Source organism: Mus caroli, chromosome 14, assembly GCF_900094665.2.
Source record: "Mus caroli chromosome 14, CAROLI_EIJ_v1.1, whole genome shotgun sequence".
NCBI classification, from domain to species: Eukaryota; Metazoa; Chordata; class Mammalia; order Rodentia; family Muridae; genus Mus; species Mus caroli.
Genome location: NC_034583.1, coordinates 105,790,239 through 105,804,821, shown reverse-complemented (window position 1 = coordinate 105,804,821; position 14,583 = coordinate 105,790,239). Strand labels below are relative to the sequence as shown.

Below are 14,583 nucleotides of genomic sequence, written 5' to 3'. Positions count from 1 at the left end.
GTCAGCCGACCCTGTGCTCTAGCTACCCTGGTGCTGGTCCGGCCGGAAGAGCTTATTATATTTTTCAAGTGGAAATGAATTATCTCAGGTTGCATATCCTATTTAGATGTTTCATAAAGAAATATATTCAACTATTTTATTTATAAAGAATATCTTTGCTCCATGCAATAACTTACCCCCAAAGAAGTAAATATTATTACAGTTGTCTCTGAGATAAACTTCTGCACAGCTCATGCTCAAAAACTTAAACCATGTGGACCAAGCATGGAGGTCGTTCACTGATGATGGCCTCATGCCGGATTCACATTCTAATATGACCATGGGATCTTTATTACGTCTTTATTTAATGATATCCTTATCACCTGTTTTCTATGCATATAGACAATTTGCTTTGGATCGAGAGACACAAAGACAACAGGCACGAAGTGGAAGGCCAGAACATCTTCAAACTGCAAGCATCAAAATCATGTATATGTTGAAAATAATAAGATCACCTTGTCAGATCCAGTACGGAAAATTATTTATTGTTGTGCCTTATCTCTGGGAATAAGCAGCATTGATACACATTGCCTGTAAAATTGATAAGTCATTGTTGCCTCTGGATTAGCTCCAGGTGAACCTATCTCTTCCTACCTCTTGTTAAGTTTTGGGTTAGGCATGCTTCATAACAATCATGACCATTCTCTTTCTCCACGTTTCTACATAATTTCTCTTTGTAAATCCTGATATTTGTTAACCTAGATGTGCATGAGTTCTTCTTGTCACTGACTAGCTTACAATTTTTTTCACATATACATATTATGGCTTTCTTATACATGGTTTTGTATATTGACCTCATTTATTTAATTTTAAAGCCTTCAAAGTTGTGAATATATATATATATATGTATATATATATACACATACACACACACACACACACATATATACATATATATGTATATACATATATATGTGTGTGTGTGTTATATTCTTTGGGATACCATGTAGCTATTCATAGTTCCAGATAGTTAGTAGTGAGGTTGGAAGGTAGGATTTTATTTCTTTTTCTGTATTTCATGCTGTGATGAGAGTGGAACCCAGGGTTGCATGTCACACATGAGCTCAGCTACATCCCCGCATCCCCAGGTCTGGAAATAAACATGATGCATGAATAAGCAGTTCCCTCTTCCTTTTTAAATTTACTGCTACAAAAAAAATTCCTAGAGTTAATGTTAGAAGACAATCAATTACAGACGAGAGGCGCTGCAGACACTCCTCAGAAGCCTGGAAGCCCTTCATCACTTAGATCCAGTGGCTATATCTACCAAAGTTTCATCATATTCAGACCTTCTCTTAGGGAAGGTGTGAACATTGCATGAAAGTATAAAGGTGAGAAAATAGGCTGTAGTATGCTACACAAGCAAAATACGCTTATTGTTAGGCTATCAGAGGCTAAGGATAGCAGGAAACTGACAAAAGAAGTTCACTCAGATAGCACTGACAGCGCCAGTATTTGGATGGGAGCCTTCTGACTTCTAGTCCTAACCTAGGTGTGTTGGGGGTCTGGCTCACTTCTGGGAACAAACCATGTGCACCATTTAAAAGCTACGGAGATGCTGGAAAACATAAAGAGGAATCTAGAAACTAGAATTATTGCTGCCATTAAAGTATTGTTAAAATAAATATATTCAACTTCTTATGTCTATAAGCACTTAGCACTTCAAAGTTCAGCAAATAGATATGGGAAGACAGCCTCCAATAGTCGTTCCTTGGTACATAATGAATAAACACATTATACAAGACCCATGCCAAACAAACAGCAGTATTATAGAAAACAACCACCCTGAAATCAACATATTTGATCATGATACCTTCTTGTAAGACTCTTCCAGATAATTCACAGCACATGGTTTTTCTTGCAGTTTATTCAGGGAACATAATGCTCTGATTTTAAGGAGCATTTGTGGTTCTTTCACAAAACAGAACATTTTCTGTTTCAAATGTTTGCTTTGAAATAAGAAACTGACAGTGCTCTGAGGAAGGATAAGTTTCAACACAGAGAGAGGTGAAAAAATTCAGTTCTACATGTGCACACCAGAGGAAAAAAATAGCATCTCTGAATGTGGACTTGGAGGATGCTGCACAAGAGAATGTAGGATAGGGAGATCCAAGGGGACCCAAGGAATCACAACACCTACATTCCAATACATGTCACAGGAAATACGATCACACACATATTGTGGGACGCCTGACTCGCCAGCAAGAAAGACACCACAATAGAATCCTTCTGCACACGTTTATTGGGCTGCGCATTGACTGTATAGGCGAAAGACCCCGAGCCCTGGGCCTCTCACTCTTATATACTATCAGTTCTCATCCACGCACAGCAGGCTACATCACCTCACCAGGTACGCAGCTTCAGCTAATCAGGGCTGCAGGGGCATATCTCCACCAAAATGGCTTCACCAGTAACCTGGTACACCTGCGCAGCTCTCACGATGTTTGTGGTTTATATGAGGATGTCAGGTGCAAGTCATAGGACTTAGCTGCAGTCCCTGGCGCCTTTGGAACTGCCGCCACACCCAGTCCCCACAACATATAACTTTAATCGATAAACCATTAGAGAAAAACTTGTAAATGTACTTTAAAAGAAATTAGGTGAATATTTTCTTTGGCTTCTAAATAATTACCTACAGTATATGTGCTTGAAAAGAAACCCATTATACTCTTATGAGTTTTAAAATGTGTTTGCTTAGGTGAAGTAAAGTTCGTGTAGTGTGTACAGATAAAGCTTTGAGGAGTGATCTAAATATTAGGCAAAACGACCTTATTGTCACGTTAAAGCAGTTATAGCAGATGGCCCACATTATGCATATGATAAAGGTCTCTCATAACAGCCTCACCGATACTCGCTTGTTTATGGAACAGCAGAGCTGCGACACAAGCTGACAAGATCTGGCATGTTAATATTCTATTCCTGGCTCAGTGAGGTGTGTGAGCAGAGCTGGGGTAGGATCACAGAAATCATTATAGCTATGAGATTCAATTAAAGGGAGATGGAAACAAATCCCACAGTCAATATCAAACTCACACCTCAAAGTGTGCACTTTACTAAATTATCGTCTTGGGACTTGTCTTTCTATGCAGTGTGGTGCCAACGTTATCTGTAAAATTTAGAGGCACCTAAAATGAAAAGGACCCTGACCTTCCCAGTGTAGAAAATGGATTCTGATTACAATGTTTACTGCACATAAAGTGAGACGGTGTGCATTTTATGATTAGAGCTAACATAAACCAAAACTAAAGTAAGAATAGGTATGACTTATAACATTACAGCTGTGGTTACTGTAATATGAAGGATCATTTAGTCGCCCCCCCCTGAAACCCTCCCATGTCAGGAATCCATAGAGATGAAGCTCACTTTCAAATTACTCAGCAACTTAAGTTGTATAAGACATCTTCTCTCTACATTTTATTGTATTTTATTTTATTAGACATTTTCTTCATTTTCTCTTAATAGAGGTAAAGGTGACATTAACGTTAAAGTGAACAACAGGTAAATGAAGAGTTACAAAATTTCCGAGTCAATTTATGCTTTTGTTGACTAAGGGGACATATTAGATTTAAGGGGCAGTGTCTCATCTTGTCTAAGAAGATGGTGGAAATATTGATGAGAATAAATATAATTGGAGATTAGAATCCAATTCTCCAAATGTCATGCATGACAGGAAATAGAGTAATTTCCTTTTAGTTTCTTAAGACTTTTGTTACAATTAGATGCGACTTAGTTTGTTTACTTTTTTCTTTCTCTTTTTTTAAATACTTTTTTGTTATGCTAAATATAATGTGGTGGCTCTTCATAATTAGCTTAATACAAGTTTATTACATTATTATGTTTTAGAAAACTAAGATATATTTGGTGTAGTAGGATCCCCGCATATAAACACTGAAAATCAATGCCATATTTAGTTTTTATAGATAAGCTCCAGGACTGTTATGACAGGAAATAAGCTTTATGTTTGCCTTTGCCTATATGAATTCCATACTGAATGTATAGAAGCTACTGCCATAGCCTTGGAGTATAATAGAAAGACTCATGGAAATCACCACTAATATCACAGCAAAATTTAGTACAACACTGCCTGCTTCACTCACTGAAGCTAAGAATGATGTAGAGTTCAGATGACTCAACACAATCCTTTGAGCTGTTGACATGTGAAATCTGATCACTCTTTTTAAATAACAAAACAGATCCTTTTAAACATGTCTATGCACAGATTTTGGATAAGATCTCCCAGATTACATTTAGTTTTTTTAAGAACATTTGTACATATATATGCCAGATATGCACATATTGACATTGAAGGTTTTTTTTAACAGATGTAATCACTAATCAGAGCCACCAGAAACATGCCATTTCAAGGTGAATTGTGTGACAATGTACTTTGAGTCAAATTAAATCCTTTATTTTACTGTTTTTCTGTCGTTGTTGTTGTTGTTGTTTTGTTTTGTTTTGTTTTTTTTTTATACGGGCATTTTAAAATTAAGAGCCTCCAACCCAAGCAAGGTACTTCCTGGTATTTCTATATAATGTATGAAACACAGTCACACACTTTCAGGCAGAGTACATTATCTCAACTAAAATCTACTCCCCAAAGGTTAAAAATGGGGTGATCATCTACCTTGTGTCATATCAGTTAAGTAGGTTCTGGGAATATTGTTGTAGATGTCTTTAAATGTGGGAAGTACACCAGTTTTAAAAGGACTCGGACTCCAATTCTCAATTTTAGAAACACAAAATAACATAAATTGCAAAATGTTTTAATTACTACAATATATTCAACTGCATTGATATCAAGAACAAATTATAAAGCTGCCTGGCCAGTCAATAATCATAACAATAAATTTCTTTAAAATTTGGGGAAAGGAAATATACTGCTCTGTGTTATTCTTATGTTGCTGGTTGTTTCTCAGTTTGATAGGCCCTCGTGCACACAGGGGTAAATCTTACAACTTAACTTGGTTTTCCTATTAGTATGCTTTGTAGTCTATACACATGTTTAGACAACATGTATTCTTAATTCTTTCCGGTAAGAAAGATCCTTAAATTTTGGAAATTTTGAAAAGTTCTGAACTCTTCCCAGTCAGCATCTCCAAGGTAGTGAAAAGAACTTAAAAGAATATTCTGGAAGATCAGAGTGCCACAAGAATGCAGACATTAAAGTCTGGCTTGCAAGATTCCAGAGGGCAAGAGATCTATCAGAAAATGGAACAGAACAGCACAGTGTTTGTGGTGATCCTGGATACTGAAGTTGCCAGGATTATGGGATGTCTCCCAGAGAAACTTGCAGTCATCAAATGAGGTTCACTCAAGAGAGAAACCATGTGGACTCTGCAGGTAACAAGCAATGGGAGTAAGATCAGATGATATTACCACAGGCTACTGATGTCAGCCTACTGTTTCAGTCTTTTTTTTTTTTTTAAAGATTTATTTATTTATTATATGTAAGTACACTGTAGCTGTCTTCAGACACACCAGAAGAGGGAGTCAGATCTCATTACAGATGGTTGTGAGCCACCATGTGGTTGCTGGGATTTGAACTCTGGACCTTCGGAAGAGCAGTCGGGTGCTCTTACCCACTGAGCCATCTCACCAGCCCTGTTTCAGTCTTTTATTGGTAAAGATCTCTGTATTGTTTTCTTGTTCCTCTTGTTTGGAATAGAAACATTTAATTTGCATATATATATATATATATATATGAAAATTTAATTTAGTGAATTTTAGTTTATAAGAGTGCAAGGCAATAAGTTGTTCTGAATCTCAGAAGTGTTATACCTTTGAATAGTACCCACACTGCTAAGATTACTGGTACCTTTTAACTTACACTGGATATATTTTACACTGAGAGATTGCCTGAACCTGTGGGAACCAGAGATGGAATGTTATGGTATATGCCTGAAATGTCTCCCTACAGGCCCATTCATTTGAACACTCCATCCCTAGCTAATAGTGCTATTGTGGGAGGTTGTAGACCTTTAGGAGGTTGGACCAAGCTGGAGGAAGTGGGTCAGTAGGGGCAGATCCCTGGGGGCAAATTATCCTCACATTCTTTCTGTGTCCTCATGCAGCCACCATCTGTGGAGTCCTGCAAACACTCACACACTGGGAATTTCCCTTGCAGTCTCTCCGACTTGGATAGATTAGTATTTTTTCTGAATCTGTGAGCCAACATAAATCTTCCTCCGTTAGGTTGTCTCTGTTAGGTATTTTTGTCATGATGTCATAATGCCAAGAGAAATGATTAACAGAAATGCTCTTGGCTTAGTGTCTTAGTGTTATAAGCTTCCTTTGTTCACTGCCAGACTATGGGGTGAAGAAAGAGTAAAATTTGCATAAGTATATAGAACTAATGGCCAGACAACATACAAATTTATACCCCCTCACACAACACATGCAATCACCTTCACAACTTGTTCTTGTTGACATGATGAAAATGTATAAGGAAACATATTAATCTTTGAAATTCTGTTATGTTTAGATTTAGTTAAGTCTTTGAAAAGTTTCTGTTGTGTCCCTTCCTAGGCACTAACGCCTTCAGCAAGGCTGGATCCAGGTTTGATCTTTGCTCTGTATGTTGAATTAGCTTTAGTAGAGCATTAGAAAATTTATCACATTTTACAGATAGATCAGCTTTTGCAAGCAGAAGCCTATCTCTTAGTGTATCCTCCTACTCCTGATAAGGAAACAATTCTTTTTCACTATAAATTATTTGTGAGAATCAATATGCAAAGGAGTTGTTAATATAAAGCAAAGTTCAGAGGAAAGGACAGGGCTAACAGCCACAACTCAAGCCAGTCTGATTCTCTTGACTACCTTGTCCACAGTTTCCTAATGTGACTTCTAGCTCCAGTGTCCTCCACTGTGATTCTGAGCACCTGGCTTCCCAAATGCCAAGGCAGTGCTGGGTGACTAAAGCCCTGCATCCAGTCCTCAGATTCTTTCTTCCTCATAAAGAAAGAAGACAGTCTTGGATTGTTCTGGAAATATTAGTAACAAAAAGATGACTAAACTCCATTCTTACTTGAATTGTATAATCTTTTTGCCTGCCAGTTAGCAACATTGATGACAGATTTAGCCAAATTATAGTGTTTGTTTTGTTTGTTTGCTTGCTTGTTCGTTTTTGACAAAGATGGCATCCCACAGGTGTCCTTTTTGGAACCAATGAGTGATAAACGGTTAATAAACCAAGAGGACTTTCTTACTTTAGATATTAATGCAGAGACAGATCTTGCTTTTGATCTGTTTGCTCTTCGTGAACTAACCCTTCAGGTACAAGCTGTTTTTATTGGTGTTATCCATGCAGGATTCTAAGAATACCAAAACTGCAGAAGGATGGTGGTTAGCTTCTAAAATGCCTTTGCCTGTCTTTAGTACCGAATTCGAGTGTGCCAAGTTATAGTATTTGCTGTTCTTTCCACTTTTACTGATCTTAATTTTGGCATTGGTTCAGCATAGATATAGATATACTTAGTGGAGTTTAGTCACACCACTGGACACACATAAACGTAGTTTAGTAAGTGTTTACAGAATGCTGGGATGATAATTGCCATTACCTTAGTCTATGGATATGTGAGATAAAGAAGTTTTTAGGACTTTATAACAGAAAAGGCCACCATTCAACAAGATTATTAAAGTTCATGTTTGATAAGATTCTGAAGTAGGCAGGAGAGCAAAGGGAGAAAGGGTACAGTTTTGAACTATGCTATGAAAAGAGGTAAATTATGAGAATAATGTACATTATAATATAATACATAATGAGTCTTAATTTAAATACTAAAATTAAGACCTACCATTGCTTCTTGGAGAATTATAATTCCAAAGGCAAGAGAGCTTTCCTGGAGTGTACCTAAGGAGTTAATAGATCTATATCATTCCATTAGGTTTAATTTTCTTCTTATACCCCTACTATGACATAACAAAATACAAAAACGTGTTTACTTGTTTATCTCAGTTTTGAATGATAAATTATTATGTAAAATCATATTTAATATATATTTTAACTCAACAATTTGAAAATGAATTAATTATTTTCTGTATCCATTTTCACTAATACACATTTCTGTCATGTTTCTAATTGCGTATGTCAGGTAATGCAACCTTTATTCTGTTTTTCTTTTTATTACTAATTTAAACATTGTTTATTTAATTTTGGAGTGTGTGTGTGTGTGTTGATGCATGCCACAGCCTTTACACATGTAGAAGGCAAATTGGTAGGCATAGATTCTCTCCCACCAAATTGGTATTAAGCCCTTAGGTTTTCAAACTTGGTGTCAAGACTTTATCTGTTGAGTTGTCTCACTTTGCTATTTCTAGTACATTTTTCTTAAGGTAGCTCTGATATTGTTAGGCTTTTATTTATTTTAATTTGGGTTTTATATATATGCATCTTGATTAAATCTCATTGATCCTTGATTTCTTTTGCAGTACATATTTTTTTTATCCTGGGCCATTCTTGTAACAAATATTGGGCACTTCCATTCTCTTCTCATGTTGGAGGTTTGTTCAAATGTTCCGCTTCTTCTTTCTGAATTGATATTTGAGGTATTATTATTATTGTTGTTGTTGTTGTTATTGTTAATTTATTATTATTATCTCTTAGCCTAGAACACTTTGCCTAATTTAATTTGAACTCATTTACTTGGTTAGACTCTATTGCATTATTTGATATATCAATTTAACATGTCTTTTTATGTAAAATTTAAGATTTTATAAAAATTTATTTTCATTGTTATTTATTTCCTAACCTCCTGCATTTAGACATTTTCCACAATCTGATGATTGCATTTCCAGGATTTCTCGTTGAGTCTCTGGTCTTTTGTATAGGACACATCATTCCTTTGTATTTTTGATAATTTCCATAGATGTTCTCATATGTCTTGGGAATCCAGTGTGAATAATTCTGTGGCATCTAACAGAGGGAGTGGTTCTCTACAATTACTTTGTTTGTTTCTGCTGGAAATGCAGAGGACTCACCATGGGGGTTCCTGGGTTATAAGAGTAATGTGATTTGAAATGCTAAATCACATTTGATTCATGTGCATCTTTAAAAGTTTCCATTTCCCCTACATTGAATTTCATTTTTTTTATTTAAACAATTTTTTATTAGATATTTTCTTCATTTACAATTCAAATGCTATCCCCAAAGTCCTGTATATCCTCCCCCGTCACTGCTCCCCAGCCCACCCACTTCTGTTTCCTGGCCCTGGCATTCCCCTGTATTGGGACATATAATCTTTGCAAGACCATGGGCCTCTCCTCCTAATGATGGCCGACTAGGCCATCTTCTGCTACATATACAGCTAGAGACACGAGCTCAGGGGGTACTGGTTAGTTCATATTGTTGTTCTTCCTACAGGGTTGCAGAGCCCTTTAGCTCCTTGGGTGCTTTCTCTAGCTCCTCCATCGGGGGCCCTGTGTTTCATCCAATAGATGACTGTGGGCATCCATTTCTGTATTTGCCAGACACTGGCATAGCCTCACAAGTGACAGCTATATCAAGGTCCTATCAGAAAATCTTGCTGGCATATGCAATCGTGTCTGCATTTGGTGGTTGATTATTGTATGAATCCCTGGGTGGGGCAGTCTCTGCATGGTCCTTCCTTCCATCTTGGCTCCAAACTTTGTCTCTGTAACTCCTTCCATGGGTATTTTGTTCTAGTTAAAGACAATCTCCCTTGTGTCAATATGTGATGTCAAGTTGGGTTTCTGTTTTAGGTCCCTCCTTTAATGATCCTCAGCCTGGAACCACTCTCTACAGGGTCACTGAAACCTGCATTTTTCCCTAATGTCTTCACTATAGATATGAAAAAACCCAAACAAACAAAAAATGAAAAACAATTTATTATTCCTTTCTTGGGAGGTTCTCTCCCTCTAGGCTATATAGCAATGAAGGAATGTGGGCAGACATGGGTATGAGTGAAGATGATACAATTGATGTAATTATATATTAATTAAATGAAGAGATAAAGGATAAATTTATAGATAATAAAATATAAAAGAAATCTTATAACTAATTATAATGGAAATATTTTTTTTTGGTTTTCACTTTAACAGCTAGTTAAAATGTCTGAATGATTTGTAGAATTTGAATGAATACTTAATGTTTTTTTTTTTTTGAGGGTAATTTAACTAATGTTATCCCTCATATCTTCTTTGAAATATTGCTGAACGGAATAACATGGTGCCAAATAATCTAGATGTGAAGAGAAAGGTGTAAGTATAAATGTCAAATGGGATTGGCCAGAAACGACTCATCCTTTATAACTAGTAATCAGTACATAAAGGTTCATTATAGCATTCTTTATACATTTCCATGCATCTTGTGCTATACACAATATACTGTTATTTTTGTTATTTTTGTAACCCAGAGTAGTCTCAAATGTTTTATTTCCTTGGTCTAGCCTCCTGAGAGATGAGATTATAGGTACCAGTCACCACAGCACCCTAATAATACATCATTTCAAAAATTTGAGCCAACAAATAGTTATAATAAATATATAATAAGTAACTTTACGTAGTGTTACATTTTTTAAAAAGAGAATATAACAGTCACGCCCTTGGAAAGTAGTTTTACACTCATGTGGCATGTGTGCTAAGTCAATAGCTAACATGAGGAAATGGTCAATTTGGCTCCTGGTTTCAGAGGTTTTAGTCCATTGCTGTTGGCTAGGTTTCTTTAGGACAGGAACATGGTTGTGGAAAAGGCTGGTCAGCTCACTGTAGGAAGGAAGGAAAGAGACTAGTGTTCCAGTGTCCCTCTCAAATGGCACTACCTCCTTCTATTACCCAGAATGATGTTTCTGTTTCCTGGAATGACTCCAGAGGCTGGAGACCGGAACACTTAAGATCCAGTCAATATGACTTCCTTCATATCATCTACCATATTGAATACAAAACTATATTTATTGACCAAAATAGACTTCATTATTCCAATGTTTTGCTTAATGATATTATTAGTATAATTAACACACATAACAGTAATAAATGAAATACAGAACCAGAACAAATGTTTCATATTTTCCACTGTCAAGAAGGCAGAGAAAATAAGGTATGAGAAGATGGAGAAGGCATATAATTTGGAAAAGAAGCAGAATGATCCCTCTGCAGATTCTATATATTAAAAAACAAAAGAAAACTTCTTAGAAATGATATATTGATTCAGAAAAAGCAGGATACATTTTTAGTTATCTTCCTGAACAGTAACCATGAAAATCTTTTTTTTTTCAATAGTAGCCTTTTTTTTTTTATCAACAGTTCTCCTACAATGTCATGCCATGTATTTTTAATACACACACAAGGAAACTTATAAAGCAAACTAAAAATAAAACATATAAATAATGAAAGTTCTTTATCTAGAAGATGACTGCAAATGGTTTTTTTAAGGTCTTGAAGCTAGAATTTAAAAATTAATGTACATTCACGTATATGGCATGTTTATACTCTTCTTCCTTCCTTTCCTTTCCTTTCCTTTCCTTTTCCTTCCTTCCTTCCTTCCTTCCTTCCTTCCTTCCTTCCTTCCTTCCTTCCTTCCTTCCTTCCTTCCTCCCTCCCTCCCTCCCTCCCTCCTTTCTTTCTTCTTTCTTCTTTCTTTCTTTCTTTCTTTCTTTCTTTCTTTCTTTTTTCTTTCTTTCTTATTTCTTTCGTATGTGTTGACATGTTCAGTGGCATGTTGATATTAGTATCTTTTGTTAAATTGGATATTTTATTTGTTTACATTTCTTTTTTTTAAATTGGGTATTTATTTTATTTACATTTCCAATGCTATCCCAAAAGTCCCCCACATGCTCCCCCACCCACTCCCCTACCCACCCACTCCCACTTCTTGGCCCTGGTGTTCCCCTGTACTGAGGCATATAAAGTTTGCATGACCAATGGGCCTCTCTTTCCACTGATGGCCAACTAGGCCATCTTCTGATTCATATGCAGCTAGAGACACGAGCTCGGGGGGTGGGGGGGTACTGGTTAGTTCATATTGATGTTCCACCTATAGGATTGCAGATCCCTTTAGCTCCTTCGTTACTTTCTCTAGCTCCTCCATGGGGGGCCTTGTGATTCATCCAATATCTGACTATGAGCATCCACTTCTGTGTTTGCTAGGCCCCAGCATAGTCTCACAAGAGACAACTCTATCTGGGTCCTTTCAGCAAAATCTTGCTAGTGTATGTGATGGTGTCAGCGTTTGGAAGCTGATTATGGGATGGACCCCCAGATATGGCAGTCTCTAGATGGTCCATCCTTTCATCACAGCTCCAAACTTTGTCTCTGTAACTCCTTCCATGGTGAGAAAAGAAATTTAAAAAATACTTCCTCTTGAAATAACATAAATGACAGAAATAAAACTAAACAAAGAAATAACGACTGAGTGATAGCTAACCAAGACAGTGAAAAGACTTAGATACTGGGAAGGCATCTTAGGCTTACCAACTGGGAAACATTATTGCTAAAATATTCATTATATCAGTTGACAGCAAAAAACATAATACGATTGCTATAAAAATTCTGGTAGCATTTTTGTTGCTGCAGAAAAAAAAATTCACCAACTCAATATGAATTCTCCAGGTTTCATTTGCCAAAACAAATTCACTAAAGAATAAAACTAAAGGGCAGACACCTTATTCCTTTTTACACATCTTACAATGGAAAAGCCACCAAAACAGTATGAAATGTGCCCAAGTTAAGGCTAATCATCAAGGTCTCCGTTAGAACTTAGATACAAACCTTTGAGAGAATAAGATCAATCTATATTTAGCAAATGCCAAGATCACTCAATAGTGAAAAACATAATATCTTTAATAAGGGTATAAAAACAGTATCCATATGTAGAAAGGAAGGTGGTCCATCTTAAATATTAACAAAAATAATCTTATAATGGTTTAAATCCCTGCATCAAAGAACTCAAAGTATAACAATCCAAAAACAAACACATAGTAAAAATCTTCTAGATATGGTCTTGGCAGCAATTTAAAGCAGAGGCAACTAACAGAGCCCTGAATCTTACATGACTTAAAATATATTGTGTATCAAGGGACATAATCAATAGCATGAAAAGTCATTTTACAATACAGGAAGAAATTTGTGGATTATATCTGAGATTAATAAAAAGAATATTAAGAGAACTTAAGAAATCCAACAACCAAATTATCAAGCAACCAATGAAAGGGAGGTCATGCCTAGTAATAGGGCACAACTTCAATGAAGTAGATGAATTACATCACTAACATGAAAGAAATAAAAAATCAAAACCGTGAGGAAACATTACTGCACATTCAATAGTGTAGAGTCTATCATAGTAATAGAAAATAGTAAGTGTTGATGGGACTGGTGATAAATTTGAACTCTCATACTGTGTTGGTAAAATTGTGAAATGTAGCAGTCACTGCATAAAACAATATGGATGTTCTTTAAAAGTTTAACATATATCATATGATCTCACAGTCTTACTTATGGACACTTTACATGAATAGATAATGGATTTCAAGAAAGTGATTGACATTCCTGCTGGTAGAAGTTTTTATGATAAAGAAGTAAGAAAATACATCCATCAACAAATAAATGGATAAACAAGATGTGTTATGCACTTCATTATACAATAAAATTGTATACCATTAAGCTTTCCATTTATATGAAATTGTGTCAGAGCACATATCACTCCCCATAAAACTCACTATATTAATCAAAGTACATCAACTAGAAAGAATAAATAAACCAAAAGCAAAACAAATAACCACCACCACAACAATTTCCAAACCACCACTGTATGAGTCCATGTTTAAATCTTATTTAAGGCACCCAATATCATTTAAACAGAGGGTAGAAGAGAGGCAGCAACTGGCCTGGGGGAGGAGGAAAAGGGACATTGTTCTAACAGGAACTGGGCCTTATATGATCAATGTTATAAGACATGTTTACAAACAATGTAAGCTCAAACTACTACAGTATAAACTTAAACAAAGTTATGGTGGTAACATTTGCATTATGTGTTTTTTTAAATAGCATTTGTAAGGAATACATAAAAATAAAAATTATAAGATTTAAAAGGATTTCCCCTACAAGGTCACCAATCAGTCAGACTGACCACAATTAATAAATTTTTGAGCCACTACAAGGATTTCTGTTTCAGACATGCCTTTTCTGTACAACACACATACATCATTTCAGCACATAACGTTGTAATCCATGCAGTTTTTTATTATATATATACATATATAACATATATGTATAACATATATAACATATATACATATACTACAGACATCAGTGCGTTTAGGCAATGGAGTTGAAATCCCATGACATCCCTCACAGGGTTAAATGACACTTACCAAGTAGATTGTGTAACAGACCTCCAATGTCCTCCCATTCTATATTTCTTGTTACAGTGACTAGATTTGCAATACATTTAGCAAGGACTGTGACTATAATGATGCAGAAAGTTGTGAATGGAGGTGATAAGCGGCCAAGAATGACTACTGTATTGAATTTAAGATCTAAGCGTCATGGCAGCTTGCGCTCTCTTCATTCTTCAGGAGTAGATTTTTGAATTTT

General features: G+C 35.9%; 1 protein-coding gene across 2 annotated transcripts in view; it reads right to left on the bottom strand.

Annotated features, from left to right (window-relative positions):
• Positions 1–14,583, bottom strand: part of Gpc5 (glypican 5) — a 1,353,471-nt gene that overhangs the window by 15,975 nt on the left and 1,322,913 nt on the right. The window contains exon 8 of one of the 2 annotated variants that reach the window (XM_029469205.1): positions 7,833–7,888. The exons of the other annotated variant lie outside the window; for it this stretch is intronic. Coding sequence (XP_029325065.1) covers positions 7,833–7,888 — 56 coding nt within the window. The remainder of the gene's footprint in view (positions 1–7,832; positions 7,889–14,583) is intronic. 2 annotated transcript variants of the gene reach the window in all.